At 39.1% G+C, this 24,846-nt stretch overlaps 2 protein-coding genes across 3 annotated transcripts; one reads left to right on the plus strand and one right to left on the minus strand.

Annotated features, from left to right (window-relative positions):
- Positions 1–185: 185 nt before the first annotated feature.
- Positions 186–16,323, minus strand: spire1b (spire-type actin nucleation factor 1b). Of its 2 annotated transcripts, XM_056763262.1 has the most exons (17): positions 15,844–16,323; positions 14,761–14,792; positions 9,876–10,118; positions 8,786–8,911; positions 8,144–8,218; positions 7,529–7,693; positions 7,202–7,288; positions 6,658–6,787; positions 6,036–6,077; positions 4,639–4,787; positions 4,470–4,563; positions 4,062–4,204; positions 3,701–3,838; positions 2,990–3,060; positions 2,876–2,903; positions 2,630–2,778; positions 186–2,545 (listed from the first exon to the last, which is right to left on the minus strand). In XM_056763262.1, the coding sequence occupies exons 1-17, from the start codon at positions 16,121–16,123 to the stop codon at positions 2,287–2,289; spliced, it is 2,211 nt and encodes a 736-aa protein (XP_056619240.1). In that variant the 5' UTR covers positions 16,124–16,323; the 3' UTR covers positions 186–2,286. The 2 variants fall into 2 exon arrangements, with proteins under 2 accessions (XP_056619240.1, XP_056619241.1); XM_056763263.1 differs by lacking the exon at positions 6,036–6,077.
- A 4,869-nt stretch (positions 16,324–21,192) lies between these two features.
- cep72 (centrosomal protein 72) lies at positions 21,193–24,742 on the plus strand. The gene is made up of 12 exons (XM_056762756.1): positions 21,193–21,295; positions 21,479–21,606; positions 21,833–22,025; positions 22,097–22,211; positions 22,296–22,426; positions 22,576–22,725; positions 22,833–22,963; positions 23,061–23,154; positions 23,233–23,411; positions 23,490–23,616; positions 23,693–23,768; positions 23,873–24,742. Exons 1-12 carry the CDS (start codon positions 21,193–21,195, stop codon positions 23,931–23,933), a joined length of 1,488 nt encoding a protein of 495 aa, XP_056618734.1. The 3' UTR covers positions 23,934–24,742.
- Positions 24,743–24,846: the final 104 nt, after the last annotated feature.

The following is a 24,846-nucleotide window of genomic DNA, read 5'->3' on the forward strand; positions in this document are numbered from 1 at the left end:
TACTCTTTTGAAATGTATGAAGTACATCCTAGAACACAAGCACAGTAATAAAAGCATCTTATAAACATGAAAAGTAAAATTCCTATCACAGCCGTTCTGACAGAATTTGTTTTTATTTCCTTGATCATGTTTGGCTGAGATCACAACAGAAATCACAGCCTTAGATCTGAAGTTCACAGGCATGCACGACTGCAGCTGTCTGGACGCATTTATTTACACAATAGAGTACAAGTTCACCCAATTTACAAGTAAACCCATTCGAGGGATATAAGCATGATTAAAAGAGCGTGTTTCTAAGGCAAATAAAAAGATTCACAGATAATGGAGAAAACAAACATTTCAAACCTGCGAAAGAATCCAACTCACAGCATCCTCACAACACTCCATAAATCTTATCACATCATGACACCATTTGTTAGTGAATTATTATCATAAGGTTCACAAAAATATGTTTTATGTTTTGTAATATGTTGATAAACGGTTACAGAATGTAAGTGGGACTTATGTTAATAGCACAACAAACAAATTATTGAGAGGATTTTGAACAACAAATAACAAAAAAGATGTTGCATTATTATTAAGAACTGTTGTACTGATAATCACTTCTAACCAGTTTCTATGATATAAGAAAATCATTTTACAAAGATTTCATTTGTTCTTCTCACTGGATTTAACAGATTTAAATATGTTATATTCTGTTTAATTTGATTGTGTTCATTAAGACAATAACAGCAAAGTCTAAGCAGCAGTATGATTTTTTTTTAGGTTTTTATTATCATGGGAACCCACATACAAACAAACATGATACCACATTTGTTTTTACCATTACTGTATAAAGACAGTGAGGTGTTGTTAAGTAAACATTATCACGCTTACTACATGTCTTTTGCCACATGAAAAAAACTGGACATGAAATATGAATTTGAAATATTTTATTAGATCTTTTTTACCGAATGCAGACCTTCCATGAGGAAAAGCCATTTACTTTCGGTAAGAAACGTCGTTTAAATGTCATGAGCAAATTAGTTTAATCATAAGTAAATATAATGTCATGTACGTCATTAAAAGATAAATTTATATTTAATTACTCAGAAATAAATCAAATGGTTTGCTGCATTCGGTTACCGTGTGTTATTAGTTTTGAGCGGTTGTTATCTGGGAATAGCGAACCTGCGAATGTCTCGACTGGCCAATCAGAATCAAGCATATCAACCAGACGTTATAAAAAAGCACAAACATTATCCAGGTAACTCCAAACACAATTTGATTTTAAAACAGATAAAAACTCTCGGAAATAAATTCCCTTCAGATGATGATTTATGTGTGATATGAGACGTCACAATATTATCTCACTGTCTCAGCGCTCAGGATAATTCATTTACATCTTTGATTGAATTTAAAAGCTATACATCCCCGATTATTTACTGACCGCCAAAGACTATTATGTACAGTAAAACGTAAAGACATTATTACTAAAAATAAATCCATTTCTTCATTCTTAAAGAAACTCAGGCTCATTGCATCACATTGTCTGAATCAGAAAAGAGAGACTCAGGAGAAGAAATATCATGAAATATTCAAGCAGATGCATCATTTACATTTAAACCTACACATAATGTACAAATATTTACACTTTAACTTCACAATATGAATATAAAATAATATTTTATCCTTTAACCATCCTACACATCTGATGGATTTGTGCTTGTCGGTTTAAAGTCATGTAGACTAAACACACATGATATCAAAATGCTCCTTTCAGAGGTGAAATAATCTGCATTTGATGAGAAATGTTTGAGTTGATATTGAGATCTTCAATAATATTGACATTATATAATGACTGATATATTTATGACTCTGTTTCTCAGGAATTATATTTGAGACGCACATGAGATTTCAGCAAAAGTTTTCTTTTGCCCTCACTGACGTCTAGGAGTAATAATGAAGCTTTTAAAGTGATATTTCTCCTCTTTTGCAGAAATGAACTGAATGATGTGTTTGTTCTCATACACTCCCAAGAGATACACACAAGTGGCCAAATATAAATCTGGTTTGAAACACACAATCAAGGCAATATTAATGCATAAATGAATATTTGATATATCATCCAGCTCTAACATCACCTGATGGAGGTAAAGCAGGTTTGAGTGGATTTTCACGTGGATTTTAAAATCAGTATATACAAAGAAGAGCAATCCTAACATCAGTCACTCACGACACAACGATGCAACACGTCCTCATGATCGCTGGCTTGAGCTCATCTGTACGACATCACGTCCGGTGCATCTAAACCTCATTGATGGTTCTCTCTGAAGGTCTGTATTCTGCACCCTTCTCAGAAGCCAGAAAAAACGACTGAGTCTTGCGCTTCAGACGCGCTCGCTTGTTGGCCAATGAGAGGCTGTGTTTGCTGGAGGCGATGATGTCAGAGATGAACTTCTTACAGTCCACGCACACCTCCATGGTCGCCCAGTCCTCCATCAGGTCTTTCGGCAGCTCCGTCTCATCCTGTGAGGACGACGACTGTCTCGTGTTCTTAGATAATCTGACAGATAGACAATCGGTGTAAACATCAGCGTGTGTGCTTCAGAGAGATGATTTAAACACGAAACAGCACATGAAGTTTCACCTGGTCATTGTTCTCTGAAGGCCGGGTCGATGTTGGCTCGTGCCGGCTTTCTCTGGCCTGGAGGATGCCGTGTCTCGTTTCAGAGTGGACGTGGACGGACCCAGCGAGTAGATGGGTAGATTTGCATAGGGCTTTGACGGCAGCCGCATCTAAACCAAATGAAAACCTCCTCATTCATCCGACATGAACACTGTGTGTGTCTGAACACACGATAGAACGAGTCAGGACACACACAACAACACTTACCTTCTTACAGCATTGCGAACACACAGGCCTGGAAAATAAAGAGACACAATGATGATTTACCACGACTGATCTCAGGTCAGTGCTGGACTGAGATAACACACGACGGGTTTTTACCTTTTACAGAACTGACAGGTGTAAGACCAGGTGAAGAAAGAAAATCTCTTGGTCCGACAGCAGAAGCAGAGCTGCAAAGACAAACGTTTCGTGTATTTCTTGAGAACATTGTGACGTTATCATAACGCTAGTTTCGTCACGCTTAAACAGATTTTTTTAGAGTCGTTCATGCATTCAATGATTTATTCAAATAATTTACATTAGTCAAAACAACTGGGTTATTTTTAATCTGAAATATGCTAAATATTAAGATACAGCAACAATATTAATATTATCAAGATGCGTCACTGCCGTAACAACGAATCCAATGCTCAAAATGGCCGCTATAGCGAAGGAAGTCCCGCCTTCCAGTCAAACGAGCTAATCGTCAATCAGTGAAAACGGGGTCGGGGCTCTCGTGCGGTGTTTCCTAGCCTGTGCGCAGAATATAAAGCGACTTCAGAAAAAGGTTATTTTTAGCGCAATTTAAGCTTTGCAAACCAAAGTAACGATACAGTTCCTGTCATTATTGATCCGAAGTTTGCATTTAAATTGTGATTTTTTAGATATTTTAGAAATATCTGCCTTTCACCATTCAAGTAGACTTGACTGTGGACTTCCTGTGACGTAAATATCTGCCCAGAGCCGTCACAAACATGGCTGTCGAGCGGCACGACTTACGTAAGTGGAGTCACAGTTTTTTTTTGATTGAAAGGTTACAGTAACGCTCACCTTCCCCTTCTTCAGAGCGTTGTAAACGTCTTTATACTGCTGGAACTTCTCCAGTTCAGCTTTGACCAAGACCTGTCGAATGTGCATCACCTCCTGCACAGTCAGAGCCAAACACTCCACAGGAAAACAGAACTCCTCCTGTTCCAACACATCATGCATCACAAACACACCTAACACGTCGACTGCACGCTTATACACAAAATATATACACATGCAACACAAACTTTGTTTGTTTATTTCCATTATATCAGAATGAATGACGGCATGGAGAAGGCAAGCCATGAGACATGCAGCATTAATACTGCTTCAAAAGTTTATTGTTGTATAGATGAGACGAGAAACAATAAATGTGAATCCTTACTAGAGATTTAGAGTTCTGTCTGGAGGGCGGCAGGAACTGACGTACACAGGTGGGTGTTTCCTTCTCGATGGAGTGTCGCCGCTGGGTCGCCTGTCGTCTCTCGGGCTGAGGCGTGGACGAGATGGGCAGGAACATGGGCGGAGCTTGAAGAGAACGACAGACACGTAATTGGTCAATCACAGTATCATGGTGGATCACATGAGCTGCTATCTGCAACAATCATGTTTAATATCACAATAATTCACAATTCCGAACAAAACTGTGATGGTATTGAATGTCAGTAGAAGTCAAGTCTGTGCTCTCATTTGCAGTCACTTTATTCTTTATACTTCATTGTCAGGTTTATTAAACATCATATAGTGGCTGCTGGATTTTACAGCGACTTGTTAATATCATCACGAGTCTCACTTTTCTTCCCCAGGACGGATTCTGGAGACGTGTCGTCCACCATAGATGTTGAGAGGCTGGAACAGCTGGCTGACCTTTGACCCGCGGTCTCGTCCTGATCAGAGAAACACATTAGTTCAAGTCTCACAGATGCTGTATATTGTCAGAAAGGACACACACCAATACTCACATCTGAATCAGAGCTGTCGAGTTCAGACAGGGTGGGTGCTTGAAGACGTCTCCTCTGAAACCCACCGGAGTTGTTTGGCTGAAGTGACACGCCATTGGCCAGCGAGAGAGTGCTGCAGGCTTTCATCGAACTGTCAGCGGAGGACACATCTGGACAACACGACATCATTAAAAGAACATGAACATGTACTGTATCCGAGCATGCTCACTATATAGAGTATGAACTGTATTAGCTATGATGTTTTGACACTTGTGTTATTAGGATGATGTTGTTACATGAACACTTCTCAGTTTATTAGTTGTTAACAAGGTGAGTCAGAACAACACCAAACACGCAGACGTGACCGTGAACCACCACACAACAGCATGTAGATACAAGACAGTGATAGACCATAAACATCTGAGAGCACTGCTTCCTCTAGAGCTCATAATAATCAACCGTCTAAGTAAACCAATGATGAAATGGATCTTAAACTGGTCCTATTTAATGCACTTTACACTAATGCATCACCATTGAACCCAATTACACGTGGACTAATGCATCCGATCGCAGGTGCAACAATGGATCCTTTCGCAGGTGCACTAATGCATCTGATCAAAGATGCACTAATGTATCCGATCAATTGGCATCCGATCACAGGTGCACCAATGCGTTTGATCACAAGTGCACCAATACATCTGGGAATAGACACACTAATGTATACGATCACATGTGCACCTTTTTTTCTGATCACAGGTGCACCAATGCATCTCATCACAGACGCACTAATGCACCCGATCAATTGGGCACTAATGCACACGATCACAGGTGCACCAATGCATCTGATCACAGGTGCACCAATACATCTGATGATAGACACACTAATGTTTGCAAATCATAGGTGCACAAAAGCATTTGATCACGGTTGCGCTAATGTATATGATCACAGGGTCACCAATGCATCGGATGATAGACACACCAATGTATACGATCACATGTTCACTAATACATCTAATCGCTGATAAACTAATGCATCCGATCAATTGGGCACTAAAGCATTCGATCACAGGTGCACCAATGCATCTGTTCACAAGTGCACCAATGCATCGGATGACAGACACACTAATGTGCATGTGCAAATTTATCTGCTCACAGGTGTACCAAAGCATCTAATCACAGACGCACTTATGCATTCGATCATTTGGGCGCTAATGCACCCGATCACAGGTGCACCAATGCGGATGCCACCCTCATATGATTGTAAAGCGTTTTGAGTGTACAGCCATACACAATAAAGCACCATATAAAAGCCTCATTCATTCATATGATGATAGACACACCAATGCATACGATCACATGTGCACAAATACATCTGATCACAGATGCAGCAATGCATCAAACACACACACACACTTTACCTGATGAATCAAAACTCTGAGACATACTAAGAGGCCGAATTGCTGCAAGAAAACAAGCAGCATGTTAAGAGTCAACTGTTAAATTCTCGTAGCGCATTTAAAACAACAGCAATACATTCAAGGATTGTCCCCATCAATACTGAACATAACTAGAACCTATTTTTGCTTCACCCCAAACTGAAAACTGTGTCATCTACTCCTACATCACTAAAATAACACACAACCTGTTATAAGGGTTAAGCTATTAAAACAGAAAAACATGTAAGACTGGACTTTATTTCATACATTCATTTAGTGTGGTTTCAGAAACACCAGACTTACCGTTAAAACATTTTCTTCATGTTTAATGCATATGAATGACAATCATGATAAATCCAGCCATGAACTGTATGAAGTATATAGAGTGTGTGCCACACAGAGGCTGGTGTGTTGTAATCAAAGGAAAGGTCGAACAATAAAAGCACGTCTGTTCTGATTGTCTTTCTCAATTGAACATGCTTATCGAGAGCATGTTTGCTAACGTATCATGTGCAGTGACCTTCATACATGCCACATTCCACACATACAGCTCTACTGTCCATCATCTCACATCTCAAAGCGTAAACGTGTGTGTGTGTCTCACCCAGTCTACTCCTGCGGATCTGATCCGGCGATACAGGCCTGAGTTTCCGTTCAGTCTTGATCTCCTCAAGGATGCGTTCATGAAGCGTGGGCGGATGTACAGCCTGCGGTTTGAGTTTCCGTGCTGCCACCTGAAATCACAAGCACACACAATCCATAGATGACCATTTCCACAATCAAATATGCACTCAATAAGAAATTTCAGCGCTGGGCTGTCAATGATGTTTATTTAAACGGTATTCTTGTCCGTCTTTAATTGTGATAGTGGCAGCAGAAAGTGTGTTTGTGTGCCAACATTTTGGGGATTTATATAAATATCTACATTCATTTGAATGGTCAGATATTCTCATGTTTTTTAAAGCAACAATAGCATGCCAATCACTGTGATGTTAAACTACATGTCACAAGCGTTTTTTGTAAGTGCATTGTAAAATGATTTGAATAATTGTGATTCAAGCCCGAATGTGTGCTAACACAGAGCACGACACTGTTAGCTCTGTTTAATAAGCTTTCATCAAGTCAAGAGGTGAAAAATAGAAACTCACGGGGTTGAGGGGAGGTCTGGACCTGATGAACTCAAGTATGACCTCGTGAGCACTTTTCTTTAACCTGGGAGGGATATCTCCTTTCACCTGAGAGAGAGGGAGAGAGAGAGAGAGAGAGAGAGAGAGGGAGAGAGAGAGAGAGAGAGAGAGAGAGAGAGAGAGAGAGAGAGAGAGAGAGAGAGAGAGAAAGAGAGAGAGAGAGAGAGAGAGAGAGAGATACAAAGATAAACACATACAGATGAAGCAGAGAGACATTCCACTAAATGTTGTTTGGCACTGTCCATTGAAACAAATATTATTTCGATTTTAGACGTGTTGTGACCTCACCATGACCTTGCGTAGTTTGTAGCGTCTGGAGCGGATGTCGTCCATGAGCATCTCATACGGTGTGAGCTGAAACTCGATGGGCAGCAGATTATACTGGCGTTCCTGAACTTTCTTCAGTTTGACACCCGTCCTCAGATCACGCATCATCTGAACCCACAGCCAAGCCTGCAGACACACAGATTCTCAAACATGAGACAAGTCTCGAGACAAGTGTTGATGTACAGTATAAGTATTCATAAAGAAAATCGCACGGAGGTGTCCTGAAAGATTTCTAAAACCATGTTTGCTCATTTAGAGACATTTTTGAGACATTATTGAGACCCGGTGAGATTATTACTTTATTTCCTCGAGGTTTAAAAGCAGGAGAATGAACTCTTTGCTCTCCATTGAATTGTATTCTTATTAAAAAGCACAGTTGTTTTGTTGCATATATTTTAGAAAGCAGAGTTATAATTGATGATTATTTTCTCTAATATAAGACATTTAAGCATTTAAAAGCCTCTAAAGAGTGTGAAATGATATTTATGAGAGTACAAACAAAAATCGAGTAAAAACAGAGCAGAAACGGGAGAGCCAATCAAATGTCTCCACTGTTTTGAAAGGCAGGTGACTCACCCAATCAGCATTCTGCAGCTCGTTCAGCTCTCTGCCCGGATCATCAACTGTGTCTCCCTCCATCTGACGCAGGTTCTGTCCAATCACAACGAGACAAAACACTTCACACCCCATCTGAAACCCAACACACCTCTCCAGAATCTACAGATCAGCAGCTCTGTGTGTGTGTGCATTGGTGTAACTAATGGAAGGATGGGTTTTTTTAGCAAAACTGTCAGTAAAAGTTTTTAATTTAATGCTTAAACATGTCTTTTTTTGTTTTAAATTAAGTGAAAGGGAATCTGTTGATACAAGTGTTTTATGAAATTTATGTTTAACATCTTGAAACCAAAATTCATCATTTATTCATGTCATTTCAAACCAGTGTGATTTCCTTTCTTCTTCAGAACACAAAAGATGATATTTTGAAGAATGTTGATAATCAAACAACATTGAAGCCCCTTGACTTCCATAAAACCAGTGAGACATTTCTCAAAATATCCTCTTTTGAGTTCCGCTGAAGAAAGACTCACATACAGGTTTACAACCACATGAGGAGAATAAATGGTATCAAAATATATTTTTTTGTGGGAACCATCACTTTAAATGGTCATGAAAGCAGATTTAATTTGATATGTATAAACCAGTTTCATCGAGATTGACCTCTTTGACACTCTTGATCTTCTCCAGGAAGCTATGAAGCTCTCTAGTCTCGGCGTGAAGTGCCCGACACACGGCCTGATAATGACTGACAGCATCTGCGGGGCTGGACAGGTGAAGACTGCAGATCTACACACACACACGAGAGAAATTCATGAAACTTACTTATGAAATAATCATGTCAATATTCACCATGATAAAATGGAAGACACGCTCATGTCAGACACACAAATGGCCTCATTTCTCATCATAAGTGTAATAAATGAACAGAAGGTGATGTGAGTCACTGTTGGCACGACAGCAAAATATCCGTCTGTGCATTTTACAGCCTAAACTTCAGAAACACAATGACACAAGCTCGCTGTGACCTGATCATTTATGATTCTCGTTTCTCTCACGAAACCTACACAGAAGTGACTCAAACTGCAATTCACTGACTGGCCACTAGAGAGAGCAGAATCTCATTGAGCCCCATGTTAAAATGCCCAACTTTATAGCAGAAAAAAACATGTTTACAGCCTGGTACAAACAATGATTTAGTCTATATAGCTCATTTTGCCCTTCATGACAACCGCGAGGGGGTGAATTGTTTTCCAACTCAGGCACCTCAGCTCCAATCACGTTACGCCTATTTGCCCATTTTCGATTATCCGGCAGTGACATGCTCCGCCCACTTTAGGCTTCAAAAAAGCTCCTGTGAAACCTTCGGGCGAGGTCATGGACACTACGTCCTCTAAACTCTACTAGCTTTTTCCTTAAGTGCATCTATACTTCATATTGTTCATTTTGTTCATACTTCAACATTCATTTAATGTATGAATGTTTATAAGTTTGTATAGAAAGTGTGCATACTCTATATATGGGAAGATGCATATTTTTGTGATATTTGTGTATATCTGTTTTGTTTAAATATGTGTATATTTAATAAATATTTGTATGTTTGTATATAAATATTGCATAATATATTTTTTTTACTTACTATATTAAAACAGTAGTCAGTATGCAGTTCACACTCCTACATCTGCAAAATTCAGCTCTTTGATTCTGAGCATAAGAACATACTAAAAACACCTGGGCTCAGTCGCTGTAATACCTTGATGATGTCACGGTATCCGCGGATACGGCATGGATAAGCCGGATGCTCCTGTCGGTCATCTTCCTCCTCCTCAGCGGCTGAGTATCCTTCATCAGGGCAGGAGTCGCTGTCCGTCTCGAGCACATTGGTCATGAGATCGATGAGCTGCTCCAGCGGCGGACTCAGTTCTCGCTCCTCGCTGTCCTTCAGCCCATAATCCAGAGCTTTATAGATCACGATACCCAGAGACTCGATCACCTGCTGCAAATCGCCAAAATAAAAACATGTTATTCATAATCTGCCACACAAAGACCTCAGGACCTTCTTCCCTCTGCGGAAACAAGAAATGATGTTTAATGGATGTTCTGGTTGCTGAATGAGGACGGGGACTGACATGTCCTAAATTATTTCCTGAAAAAGTTTGTGTTCCACAGATAACAGAGGGTTACATAATATATTCAAAATCAATTGGCAGCAGAGTGAGTAAGAAAGAAAATGTGGGATCTTTGGGCGGACTATTCAGCACAAAAAAATATTGTAATGGCAGGTATTCTGCTAGTTGCACAAGATGGCGCTGGTGAGGATTTGGGTCGGCAGACTATTTTACAGTCATATAACAAAAGGACGATTTAGGGCTGGCAAATATGAATGTTTTTAGATAAAAATAAGAAAGTAATATATCAGCGATAGATCCTGTTTACATTGCTTAGCACTACAACATAATGTTTCATCTTAACAACATAAACAAACATTACTGCGCATGTGCACTCTTGTTACCCCAACTGAACTTCCGGTTCACATTCACAAACAATAGAGCGCCTGTAGATTATTTCTGATAACAATCAAAAGAAACTGTGAAGAAGTGTTATCTGGCTAAACTTTTCTTCCCAATATATAGAATTTAGACTCCGATACCAAGCTCAACCGTTAGATGTCAATGTTCCATACAGTTTCTTGAAATGCGACCGAACTACAGGACCCATTCAACAAATTATTTATTTAAGAAAATGAACTTACAAGAAATTTCAACGAATCATTTAATATTACATTACAATAATATAAATTAATATTAACATAAACATAGTAGCCAAACACAAAACGCAAGTTAATTGGGGGTCAGGTGTGCGCGTGTCCGATGAAACAGTCTATACGACCAGAAATTAGTCTGGCGACCCTGGAGTCGCAAAAGCTCACCTGCGCCATCTCAACAAGCCCATTGATCAACTGTAATAGATACTGTAATATTATTAAATTTAATACTTACTATAGTAAGGGATTAAAAACACTACAGTATCTAGAAATAGTAAACACTGTAGTAATATTAATATAATATAAATATTTGTATAGGTTGAGTGTAGGTTATGTGTAAAAATAAACTACTTCTATAATTAATTCCATTAATGAAACAAGCACTACCATATCTAAACATGCTTAAGACTTAAAATTGTGTCTTCAATTAATCTTTTTAAATACACTTCTTGCAACATTTTAAGTAAGATCATATTGTGAGTTTGGTGTACATGGTGCATTGTGGGAATGTTTACGTAATAAAGGTTTTAGTCCACTCATATGTTTTTGTCAATACAAGAGCCCTGAAACACCCTGAGCAGTGCACTTGCTGTACAACACAACTAGAGGCCATTCTAGCCGTTCATTTCAGAAAACACAACACACGAACATCAAACCCAAAAGTAAAGATTCCAGAAGTACTTCGGCTCTTATAACAGGAGGTTTGTGTGATTTAAGAAAGCAGTCAGTGATGCTGAGGTGATTTGTGAAACTCTCTCTCTCTCTCTCTCTCTCTCGCTCTCTCTCTGTGTGTGACGTGACCTGATACTGTGAAACTGGCCTACATTCATTGTGTGAGGACGCAGTTACCGGTGTAAAGTTTACTTTCTTATACCTCACTTAAACATATGATACAGGATCCAGAAAAATCTGATGCACTGCAGGATGTCAGGATGGTCAAAACTGCTAATTCAACTCCTTTCGCAAACATTTAAACATGTTTACATTTGCATTGATAAAGAATAAAAACATACGGCCGTTCTGCAGACATTACCACATGAACAAATACCATATTATGCAAATTAGTATTCTCTATTATAAACTGTAGTAAATTGTAGTTTATGCTAGTATGTCACTGAATCCTATAGTCGTATTAACTATTATAGTAGTATTAACTATTGTAAAGTGTAGAAAATACTTTAGTATACTTAAATATTTACTATAGTAAGATTAAGAAAAAAGCATGGAGGAATTTTACTACAGATTCATTTTGGAAATACTATACTATATGTATATATACTATAGAATACTATGAGAAGTTTTTTCAGAAATAGAAATGCATGCAATTTTTTTGTAAAATCAGAATAAAACATGGCAGTTAGGGGATACTTTCTTCTTCAGAATGTGTTGTGAATCCAGCCCTGGGTTATTAAAAGTAAACAGATCATGAACCATTTTACTCGCTGCAAGAAATGCTTATTGTTATTTTGAATAACTTTGGTGAATCCTCAGCAGCTGTCCGGTCAGAAAGATGCTTTGTTACTATGAGATCTCAATTTATTAACAACAGATTGACAACTGCCATCCCATGTCAAACGTCCGTTAGATCCAAAACTGACGACTACACTCAAAAACCACCCATCATCTCCAGAGTCTCAAAGAAAATGAGTGTAATCTCAACCATTACTAAACAACTAAAAACAGGTTTTATCCAAACACACAGATTATAAGCGGCGGAAGCACAATAACACACTGAAACCCAAAAGTCAAAGGGAAGGATTGTTGTGTGTCGTCTGAAGGTTTTATAACTTCAGATCAGTCTTATGTTAATACATTCGGACTAGTTTGAAGTTTCTTGCGGTCTGTCAGAACTCGTCTGTGAAAAATGCTTAGCAAAGATTTGACTACAGAATTTCACACACAGCACTGTGGGACGGGTTTGCTGTAGACTGCACAAATCTGTGTGTGTGTGTTCTGTCTAAAACAGACGCAAATAAAACTGCATTACACACAATGTATTGAAACTACATAAGGAATAGATTGAGATGGACTCCATGAAACAATTATTTATGTTCCCAGAATGCATTTCTGCATGAATAAATAAAACCATTACGTTGTACCCATATGATATTATATGAAATAATACATAAAAACATCCAAATATATATATAAAATATATGATAACGTTTTTTATATAGTCCTATCGCTTTAAGATAATGAGAGAATGTTAGAATCCAAAGCAATTTGTACTTCTAATAAAGCTTCTTTCAGCTTCAGTGACTACATTACATTATCTCTGTGTTATATACAGTATAAATACACATCCTGTAGTTCATCTGGATTGATCTTTATGTCATAAAGCTAAAAGGTCAAAGATACTCAGATAGCAAACGGTGATATGTCACAAATACACAACTGCTGGTCTCTGATTGGCTTTGAAAATGTCACCAGCTGTTGACATCAAATGAATTCACGTGAAGACTGACATTTTCCTTCACACGAGCTCATGGAGATCTCAGCAGCTGTGATGGAGAACACATGAGATGCTGCTGAAAGCTCACATCACGCAACACACACAAACACACACACACACACACACACACACACTGCCTTTCTAATATGATTGCATTCTTCCCTACAATATACTCAGAGCAAAATGTAAAGAATTACACTAGAAATCAAATAAAACACATATTTAGAGAAAGTTTACAATATTCACTTATTAATAATAATAATAATATAAATAATTTAATATTTAATTTAAACCTTTTGCATACAAATTCTTAAATACTGAATAGGTCTGTCACTGGAAAACTGAAATTTAGCATTGCAATGAATGAAAAGTGCTCCACGGTAAAACATTATAAAAACATCTAAAAGCAGTTAAAGCACACAACCAAAAAACAAATCATGAAATAATTGTATGTTTTGACGTTTCATATCCCGTATAAAAACATTGTCATAGATAATCAAGACAATAAGACATCTGGGCAATTCCATGAAAAGTCAACCTTACCACAAAAAACAGTTTTTACCAGCGGTTTTTACTCTGGTTAAAGCACAGATATGAACATTTGGTGGTTTAAACACACATGTGAGATCTCTCTTCAAATTTGTAAAGCATTTGTTTTATTTATACTTCATGAATATTCATAGTCAGGTAAAAGCCATTTTCAGGATTGTCACATCCATAACTCTATATTCCTCATAAATGGACACATGAAAATGAATATAGAGTAACTATTTGATGTTCTATAAAGAGGCATCACTTCTCCATTCATTGAGTATTATTACTTCAGGATTGTGCATTTTATTTTATAGAAATTCTACAAAGTTTATCGTCTCCCAAAAACCACCTCCTTTTATAGTCACATCCATAACGCATGTTTATTTCCCTTTTTTAAATATAATTTTTTTTCATAGACTGACATTTTTGGTATGATCGTAACAAATTCATTCCGTGAGCATTTTTATGTCACGTCCATAACGCAAAATGTCACGTCCATAGAGCTGTCACAATACCAGATTATATCATTACACCATTTGTACTGTGGAGAGGTGTTTTATTTATTTTCTGAGTGTGATTTGTCATGTGGTGAAGCATGTCTACATCAACTTCAAGAGACAACATGAAAGAGAGCTGAGGATGGACCTTAGTGACCTGTGTTTGACTACAGTACACCCTCAGAACACTTGAGCAACCATAACCCAACTTCCTGGCAACCACACAGAATATCCTAGCAATGCACCACGCAAATCCCCCAGAATGCAACATGCCATTGTGCTAAAATCCACTTTTAGCAACAGCACAGCAACACTTCACACATTTCACAGATGCGGTGAGAACTAAAACACGTGTTGGAGAGATGCGATGCAGTGTTCAGACGTCACTCACCTGTGTGGACGAGCGGGTGGGATTGTGTGCACCTGCGGGAGGAAAGAAAACATGATAATGAGCGACAGATGAAAGGGAATCATTTTTAAAACGAAGCATAAGAGAACACCCAAGCACTGTGACACATAATTGACACAAAGAAACACAATCTGTGCACAGCAAAGTTTAATGCTGACACTTTTAACAACACAACGGAAACTCCATCATGAAGCAACATTCTTCACAACAACACAGAAATATCATGGATCTTGACCACCACTTCCGACACAAGCTCAGACACTATGCAGGGGTCATGAACATAGTAAGAATGACCCAGAGCCCTTCTCTTCTGAGAGCATGAAATCCACCTGTCACACACTGAAACCCTTCACAAATCATTATTAAACGTGACACTTCAATCAAACACGGCAAATTATACATTCAAACAATTAAAGCATCAGCAGTGTTTGCCAAAGCCTTTATCAAACAAAAACTTCTGAAGCACATTCTTGTTGAGAAAACAAGCGTGTGAGCCAGTTTCAGACACACCCCAAATCCAAATACTGACACTAAATATCAAGGGCTTCTGGGTAATGTTCGTGGATAATGTCTACAAAGACAACCTGACACAGCATCAACACACCCTTTTCCCATAATCCATTTACAAGATAAACAATGAACCTGAAATTCCTTGGAATAAATGACAATGGTTGATTTCTCTATCTTGTTGTTCGTTTGTGCTGTCTACTGCCCAGATTTCAACCTACTCCATTCATTCTAGTCCTGATGACTTGATTTGACCATTTTGTTTCCTTCTCTGTTACATAATCGAGTCTGATGTTTAATATCTGTGCCATTGAGCACAGCAGAATGAATTTAACATCGCACGTGCTTTGCGATGCAGAAACATGTAGTGTGGCAAATCATAGCACATGCGAACCCAAAACATCACACATGCAAGCACATAGTTCTCGGGGTCGATGTTGCGTTGGAGTGATGTTTAAACACACACAAAACGCATTGACGCTGAATGTGTCTCATTGGAAACGCCTGTACAGGCCGCGATGATGCCAGTCATGGATGCGGAATGTGTACATTTTTCACCTGATGTGACTCCGACATATAAGCGCACGGCCCCGTCTCTATAGATCCTCACATCCCCCGGTCCGACGGCAGCAGCGCCCTCCTTCCTCTTCAGTAAAGATCGACAACATTGATAACACACAGCCCACGCCTGCTCCTCATTGATGGGCTGATTGTATAGATGTAAAATCTCCTCCAGAGACAGAGCCTCCTCGTCTTCGCTGTCCATGATGGGATGCGCACCATCAGCATCACCCTTCAGCTTCTGTCCGCCTGCAGCGTCATCTCTCCTGCGGGCCATGCTCTCCTCATCTCCAGCAGGAGCTTCGGAAAGTTCTGGAGCTCAGTGCACAGGGTCCTGCTGCGGTCATGTAGACGCGCTGCTGCTCGGTGTTATTTGTGCGTTGAAGACATAAAGCCGAAAGAGCAGAATGACATGGATGTGAAACGGCTCTCGGAGAAGGCGGGGCTTTGGCACGCTGCTGAATTACGTCAACGGCACCGCCATATTGGGGAGGGTTTTCTGGAAAAGAAGAACAATTAAGTTTACACTTTCATCCGATTTCAAAGGAGTACAAAGCTGTTTCCACTGCCCATATTCCAATGTTAAAATCTAGATGTTTATTGAATTGCGCATTGCAATCTGGATAGCTAGACATGGAAATGATTAACGGTTTTAAAGGAATTGTAAAAACACGTTTGTTTTAATTTATTTACTCCGTTTACTTGCTGTCTAACCGCAGTTTTGCCCTCTCCAATATGGCGGCGTCCGGCGGCCCGAACTCTCACTCTGATTGGTCAGGTAGGTTCTTCATCAGAGCTACTGAAGCTCACCCGCCCGACTTAGTTTTTCAAGTATTACACTTATTATTAACCACAATAAAAAATAGTTAATAAATAAAAACATACAGACTTGCCAGTGTTAACAACAAAAAAGGTAATAAAATTACATTTTAGGAAGACACAAAAGATGAATACAGAGATACAGTTTTCAGCTTTCAAATGAGCAGAACTTTGGATAGTTTCCACAAATTCATCCAAGTCAACTAGCCTTCGAGCTAGTAAACCTTTGTTTATGAATGTGATATTTTGTAATTATGTAAAATTCTCTTGTATTTTCTTTTGAATAGTTTAGATTAGATTAGATTAGATTCAACTTTATTGTCATTACACATATACAGGTACAGTGTAACGAAATGTAGTTTAGGTCTAACCAGAAGTGCAATTAGCAAGTGCAGATATACAGTGTGAATAAATACAGAATACAATATTAGGAAAATAATTTACGTTGGGCATGTACTATGAAAATATGACAATCGGTATGTACTATGAACAATATATACAGAAGGCTATATACTGTGAACATTAATGTACAGGAGGTTATGAACAGATAACAATATAGACTATACAATAGTGCAAGTGACTTGAGTGTGCATTAGTTACAGACATTAGCTTTTAAAGTTACAGTGCAGTAGATGAGTTAATGTGGTTATTAAAGGTACGGTGCAATACATGAGTAGATGCAGATATACAGTCACAGTGCAGTAGATGAGTTAATGCAGTTATTGAAGTTATAGTGCAATAGATGAGTAGATGCAGTTTGTTATGCGATAGATGCAATAATGCAATAGATGAGTTACAGTGCAGTAGGTGAGTTAGTGCAGTTATTAAAGTTACAGTGCAGTAGATGAGTTAATGCAGTTATTAAGGTTACAGTGAAGTAGATGAGTTAATGCAGTTATGAAAGTTACAGTGCAGTAGATGAGTTAATGCAGTTATGAGAGTAGTCCATTAGTGCAAATGAGCATTCAGTGTAATGTTCCTGGTGTGCAAGTGAGCAGTATAGAGTGCAAATGATGCGTGTAAACAGTCCGGTAGAGCAGATACATGAAGTACTGGTGTGTACAGTTCCGTCATGCATGGCAGCCCTGTAGTGCAATGTAAACATTATAATAGCAGCATTAAGTTAAAGTTATGAGAGGTAGTGAAATCAGTGGGGAGCAGAGTTCAATAATGAAACAGCTCTGGGAAAAAAGCTCTTTCCTAGTCTGCTGGTTCTTGCCCGGAGGCACCTGAAGCGCCTACCGGAAGGCAGGAGAGTAAACAGTCTATGAGCGGGGTGAGAGGAGTCCTTGAGAATGCTGCGAGCTCGACGCAGACAGCGTTTCTTCTGGATGTCCTCAATGGAAGGGAGTGTAGTTCCTGTGATGCGCTGGGCTGTTTTCACCACCCGCTGCAGTGCCTTGCGCTCAGCAACAGAACAGTTCCCGTACCAGACTGTGACACAGTTGGTCAGGATGCTCTCTATCGTGCAGCGATAGAAGTTCACCAGGATAGTTGAAGACAGTTGGTTCTTCTTCAGTGTCCTCAGAAAGAAGAGACGCTGGTGAGCCTTCTTGACCAGGCATGAGGTGTTGGTGGTCCAGGACAGGTCCTCCGAAATGTGGGTCCCCAGGAACTTAAAACTGGAAACACGTTCAACAGCCGTCCCGTTAATGTGGATGGGGTCGTGTGTGCCTCCTTTCGCCTTCCTGAAGTCCACGATGATCTCCTTTGTCTTTGAAGTGTTAAGGAGCAGGTTGTTGTTTGAGCACCATGTGGCCAGGTGCCGTACCTCCTCCCTGTAAGCAGTCTCATCGTTGTTGCTGATGAGACCAATCACTGTTGTATCGTCTGCAAACTTGATGAGGGAGTTAGATCCATTCACAGGCCTGCAGTCGAGTGTGAAAAGGGAGTAGAGAAAGGGGCTCAGTACGCAGCCCTGTGGTACACCAGTGTTGAGGGTGGTTGTGGTGGAGCAGATGTTGCCTAGCCTAACAAGCTGAGGCCTGTTCGTCAGGAAATCCATAATCCAGTTGCAGGTTGTATTGTTAATGCCTAGGTTTCCAAGTTTGATGATTAGCTTGGAAGGGATTACGGTATTGAATGCAGAGCTGAAGTCTACAAACAGCATGCGTGCATAAGTGTCCTTATTGTCCAGGTGTGTGAGCACGGAGTGCAGCGCCATGGACACTGCATCATCTGTGCTCCTATTGCTACGGTAGGCAAATTGGTATGGGTCCAGTGTGGATGGTAAAGAGTCTTTTAGGTGTGACAGGACCAGCCGCTCAAAGCACTTCATAACAATGGGTGTGAGTGCTACAGGGCGGTAGTCGTTCAGGCATGTCGGGCTGGAATGTTTTGGAATGGGCACAATGGAGGTGGATTTGAAACATGCTGGAACCACTGCTTGGGCGAGGGACAGGTTGAAGATGTCCGTGAAGACCCCAGCGAGCTGCTCCGCACATGCCCGGAGTACGCGACCAGGGATGCCGTCAGGGCCAGCAGCCTTGCGCGCATTTATCCGGCTTAGTTCAGTGAAAACATCTGTGGAATTTAGTGTGATGATTGGGTGGTCGGTGGAAGGTGTGAGCCTGGTGGCGGGTTCCTTATTGTGGTGGCGGGTTCCTTATTGTAAATAAGTCAAACAATCCAAAGAAAACATATTTAAAAGAAAAAGAAAGGTCACTTACAAAATAAGATACACTAAAAAGTCTGACCACATTTTTTTGCATTGCCAAAACAAATGAATGAAGTCTTCTTCGTCAGATTGACCAATACTGAGCTTCACTTCAATGTCTGACTTATATAACCTGAGAAAGGCTTTAGTCGGGTAACATTTATGAATCAGTTCAGGACAGGCTGATTTTGTATTGTTTGACCAATTCCTGGTTTGGGAATCGAAAGAATCGATCCAAAGCTGTTGTTTTTCGATTCCTGCTCAATTGATTGTTTTACTACAGATTTGTATTCAATAAATTATCTAAGCTGTCAGTTTGTATTGTTCCGTTTATTATAAACTCTTGACTGATAAATAAAACCTTAACCAAATATGTCAATCTTGTCCTGCAATACCAACGCATCATTAATAATCTAATTTACTAGCTGTTTACAAGAAGTACATGCCAAATTACTATAAATCCTAACTATTTAAAACAATATTCAGCAGTGTACACAAAAATAGGAGATAGACAGATCAATGATCAGTCAATTTAAACTCTAAAATAAAATGGCCTTCATTTATCCATTTGTAGAACGTTAATGTCCTTTTTAAGTTACCTGTCTATTTATGTGATGACCTGCACTTGTACTACAACTCTTTGGCCTTAGCTATACAACTTTAAACCTCTTTAGCACCGGTGCTGTGTGTAAAAATAGCTAACTGACAGCCCTGAAAGATTTTATTTATTTATATAATTTGCAGTATATTCTTGTTGCGACAGTGTTTTACAGTTTGCAACATATATTTTAAACTGTTCCTCCGATATGAAAGCTAAACAGCATAAGATATGCAATCTGATACAAGTCATGTTGTCTAAACATTTATCAATACATTCTGTATGATTCATCATTAACTCTTGTTGGAAGGCATGCACAGTATAAGTTGTAGCCAGTATTTAATTCTGAGCTTACTGCATGTCTGTACCTCTCTGACTCCACTCGATCTCTAACATGCATTAAATGAGCTCTGGTCATCACATTAAACTCTTGTATAATGTTAATTATCACCGTCTTCACTTCTAACTGTCCCCACAGGACTCAGCAGCCTACAAAATACAACCAGTCACACCTGTTCAGAATCACTTCATGAAGACCAAACCACATATCTTTAATTCTTCAAAATACTGGCCTGCAAGGATTACTTTTTAAAGTAGTCTGTAGTCAGAAACAATGACAGAAAATTATGTTTTTTTTACACAGACAGATGTATCAATTATAACTAAATGTATATACTTTCAAAAACGTTTTTGTCACAACAAAGAAAATGTTTAACTAACTTAGTAATGAATACACATCTGTGAAAACTAAAGAAACAGAGAGATGCCCTTAAACGTAGGGTATGTACATTTAAAACGTGTTAATGGCGTATTATGTGAACAATTACAGATAATATTACTTATGTGACATGATGTCCGTCACACATTAATTCATTGATAAAGCATGTGTGTTTAATATGTGATACAAAACGTATGTTCCCGCCTCCAAACCTTTACGTCACCTGTGCGTCCAAACACCTGTCGGATTTTTTCCTGCACGTGCACCGCCATCTAGTGGACACAACCCGGCCTACATCAAACACACGCGATACATTTTTAATTGATAAAGAAAAGACACAAAAACAAACACCACGGAAATACTCAGGTAGTAATACTCAAATAGACTCAGGTAATATATACAATCTTATTTAAAAATCCAATTAAACCTAGTTTCTTATCCTTCAAAAAATCTTTCACCGAAACTGGCATTGCAGGATGTCAACAAATTAGATGGTGCACGTCACGTGACGTATTTAATATTCATAAGGAGACTCTTCCGGTATTTGCAGTGCGCATGCGCGCTGTGGCTTTACAGTTCAAAACAATGGCGGCAGACGGTTTCAGCATAACAGAGCAGTGGATCAGAGACAGACTAAACCTACAGCACATATGTCTAGGTAAAACATGTAAAGTACACGAATATGAACATTAATAAGACATATACAAATATGTTAAAATAAAGTGTGTGTGTGAGAGCGAGAGAGTTTATAATTCTCATATATAATTACTTTAATTCTTTTGGTCGTGAATCACTTTATATGACTATATGATCAGTGATGTGCCATGTACATTTAATGCAGCGGATGTGCGATCATTGTCTCTTCCGGGATCTTATGAAGGGAAGATCTGTCATGTGGGATCAGCTCTGAAGAACTTTGTGCGTCTGAAAACACTGGATCTATCCCATAATGCCCTCATCACTGTGAAGGTTAATCAATAGCATCAATACTTTTTTATGTTATGATTGTACTGGTTCATGGATAATCATTCAAGATGCGTTATGTTATTTTGATTATATATAAGGTATGGGGAATGATCCCTATACTTAATAAATACATTGCAATATTTGATCCAATTTGGTATCTGAGGTGTTTTGTTTTTTCAAGTACACTTTTGAACAAATCTTTATTTTAAAACAATCTTCTGATGTGTAGGGGATTGAGCATCTGGAGTTGCTTGAGAATCTAAATCTGTATTACAACAGACTGGAGTCTCTACAGGACGTCTTTTCACTTCACAAACTGCAGAATCTGAGGGATTTGGATCTGAGATTGAATCCTGTGGTCAGGAGACACCCTCACTATCGCTTGTACTTCATTCACACTATCACAAAACTCCGCAAACTGGGTACATCGTCTCTCTCCGACTCTGTTGTGTTGGTGTAATGTGTTATTGATGTTTTTTCATGTCATTTACAGATGATTGTCCAGTTCGAGATCGAGAAAGGAAGGCGGCTCTCTTGCATTTCTCATCAGAGAATAATCTGGACCAAATTCACAAGAAACAAGTTTTAACACAAGAAGCAAACTGCAGGTGACGACAAACAGTAGCATTGTGTCTCGCTGACCTCACTACAGGTATATTACAGGTATATTTTCAGATTTCATTGTTTCACAGAAGCAGCAGCGAGCTCAGAATAAAAGCAGTGGAGCGGATGATGAAGACCATCTCGCTTCACGAGGGCAACGAAGAAACTGCTCTCAATGAAGTTTACAAACATCAAACTCTCTCCCCTGAAATCTCACAGGGTAAGCAACACACGACTGCAGGATATGAACACACTTTCACACTTTTTACCAAAATAATTTTCTCTAAATGAACATTGCGGATTGCAAAATTGTTCTTTGTTTATCTCCTTCGTGTAATAAATCGTCTTTATTATGTATAACACTATCAGGGCCTCGTGTTCACGCTCAACAAGGCGCTCAAAGAGTGACTTTCACGAGTCAGGTCGCTGAAAGATGTGATGCGGTGAAGACTCGCTGTACAGTGAGAGGGGAGAGCGTCTTCACTCCTCACCCGTCCGACACACGCTCTGATCACCACGGTACTTCTCACACCATCTCGTTCATGACCCGCTCATCCATCCTTCAGTTTCTGTTGTTGTCTCAGACACGCATACAAATAACGCTTATTGGTCACTTTGTGTCGCAGAGGAGGAACACGAAAGTCTTAAAATGCGAAACCAAACAGAAAACAGTCCAAATCCAGTGTTAAACCCACCCAGATTAACCTACAGGACACAGCTGCATCCCCCAGCGGCATCAGAGAGAAAACCACGCAGGGTCTGCGATGTTCACTTCCATTCTGATTCATTTGTCTTGTAATTGACTGTTTCTTCGTCATGTAAAACTGATCATAGAATGTGTCTCGTGTGGTCAGGGAGCGTACAGAAAACCCATGGAGCTTCTGCTCGGCGTGATGGAGGAGCACTGGTCCGGGAAGAAGGAGAATCACCACGAGCAGACGTTCCTCAGTAAGTGTGCTCGTTCTCCAGAACGGACCAAAACCTTCGGTATACTGACTGATGGCGTCTGTCCTGTCTGATGTTCAGTGAATACGGTTCAGATCCTCACCATGATGGAGAATGACGTTGCAGACGGAGAGCAGGAGATCCAGACTCTTAAAGAAATGCTCAAGACTTTAAACTCTGAGGCTGAACTACAGAAGGAACAACGTCGGGAAGAGATCGAAACATTGAAACTTCAGCTTCAACAGGCTCAAGAATCTATTGTAAGATTGTTATCGTACTCAAAGGAGTCTGACGCAAGTGTTGAAATCAAACATGAAAGATCATTTATTTGGTTTCAGGAGTCTGTGAATGGTCAACTGAAGACCCTGCTGGAGGAGAACGTGGCCTTACAGAAACAGCTCATCAGGAGCGAAGAGAAGCTTCTCACCTCACGACTAAAGAAACGGACGGACGTGAAGGACAGAGGTGAGTAAAGTTCAACAGACAGTGTTGTTTATCACACACGACTGATCTGATGGTGATTGTGTTGCCGGAGTCTCAGGTGAGTCGTGTGAATCTGAGGACCTCAACAGACGGAGAGCTAAGGAACATCAGATCCGGTCACAAGAAAACTACAAGTATGTGTCACCATAAGCCATCTCATAAAGTTCTGCTATAGACATCACGTGTGTGCTGTCAAACCCACCTGTGGATGACGGTTTTTGTGTTGATGTCTCTCCAGGTCTATGATTGCCAGAAATGAATGTTTGCTTCAACAGCTGGAAGAGGCTCTGATGTGCTGAAGATGACGTCTTATACGTGCTTAAAGAATGAGATTTTTATATCAATTATTAAAATGTCTTTAAATAGACAGTGAACAGGGGGTCACATAGCATTAAAGCATCATTCTCATCTTTATTTCCACATCTGAGCATTCAACGTTTTACTTGAACTACACACAAATATATTGATTTTTACGATTCCTGTCACAGTATCACGATTTCACTTCAGGATTTCTGTGGACAAACAAATTTTCAAAAAAGATTTTATTGCAATATCTATTTAATGTTTTTATTTATTTACAAGCAATGCTATCAGTCACATTCGTTTCTATTTTTATTTTGCGTTTTCTCTTTTTTTGGCCAATAAATCAAACCGAAAATATGTTAAATAATTTAAAACAGATGCTGTATCATATGTGAAGTATTAACACAATATTTATCATTATGGTTTTTAATATCATGGTTATGGTCAATATTGTGATACCTCTATTCTCTTTATCTCTACATACAGTTCTATTAAATTTATTGAGAGGCGAATTTGTTTTGTCAAATACATTAAAACAACATAAATGAGTGAGTAAAATAAAGAATAAACATTAGGCCTGTCAAATGATTAATTGCATCCAGAATAAGGTTTGTGTTTACATAATGTATGTCTGTGTGCATTTTCATTTGGTATTTATAAACATATATGTATATATTTAAGAAGAATATTATTATTATTGGTAAATATAATATGTGTAAATATAACCTTAATATGTATATGTGTGTGTTTATAAATAAAAAATGATTATGCACAGTACACAGTCATATATAATGTAAACACAAACTTTTGTTCTGGATGTGATTAATCGTTTGACCGGCCTTATAATGATGTGATTTCTTACAGAGGAAACGCAATTGTATATTTTTAGAAGAACTTCACTTTTCCCCA

The sequence above is a fragment of the Triplophysa dalaica genome, chromosome 12 (genome assembly GCF_015846415.1).
Source record: "Triplophysa dalaica isolate WHDGS20190420 chromosome 12, ASM1584641v1, whole genome shotgun sequence".
Lineage (NCBI taxonomy): Eukaryota > Metazoa > Chordata > Actinopteri > Cypriniformes > Nemacheilidae > Triplophysa > Triplophysa dalaica.

Bases quoted from the DNA above. Each gene is read 5' to 3' on its own strand.
- spire1b (XM_056763262.1), bottom strand. From the start codon at position 16,123: ATGGCCCGCAGGAGAGATGACGCTGCAGGCGGACAGAAGCTGAAGGGT. The intron at 8,219-8,785 runs GTCAATCTCGAT...GTGATTGGACAG, and splicing joins AGATCAAGAGTGTCAAAGAG to AACCTGCGTCAGATGGAGGG. The intron at 4,205-4,469 runs GTGAGACTCGTG...GTTCTCTTCAAG, and splicing joins ATCCGTCCTGGGGAAGAAAA to CTCCGCCCATGTTCCTGCCC.
- cep72 (XM_056762756.1), top strand. From the start codon at position 21,193: ATGCGCGCTGTGGCTTTACAGTTCAAAACAATGGCGGCAGACGGTTTC. The intron at 22,427-22,575 runs GTAAGCAACACA...TAACACTATCAG, and splicing joins CTCCCCTGAAATCTCACAGG to GGCCTCGTGTTCACGCTCAA. The intron at 22,726-22,832 runs GTACTTCTCACA...TTTGTGTCGCAG, and splicing joins CACACGCTCTGATCACCACG to AGGAGGAACACGAAAGTCTT.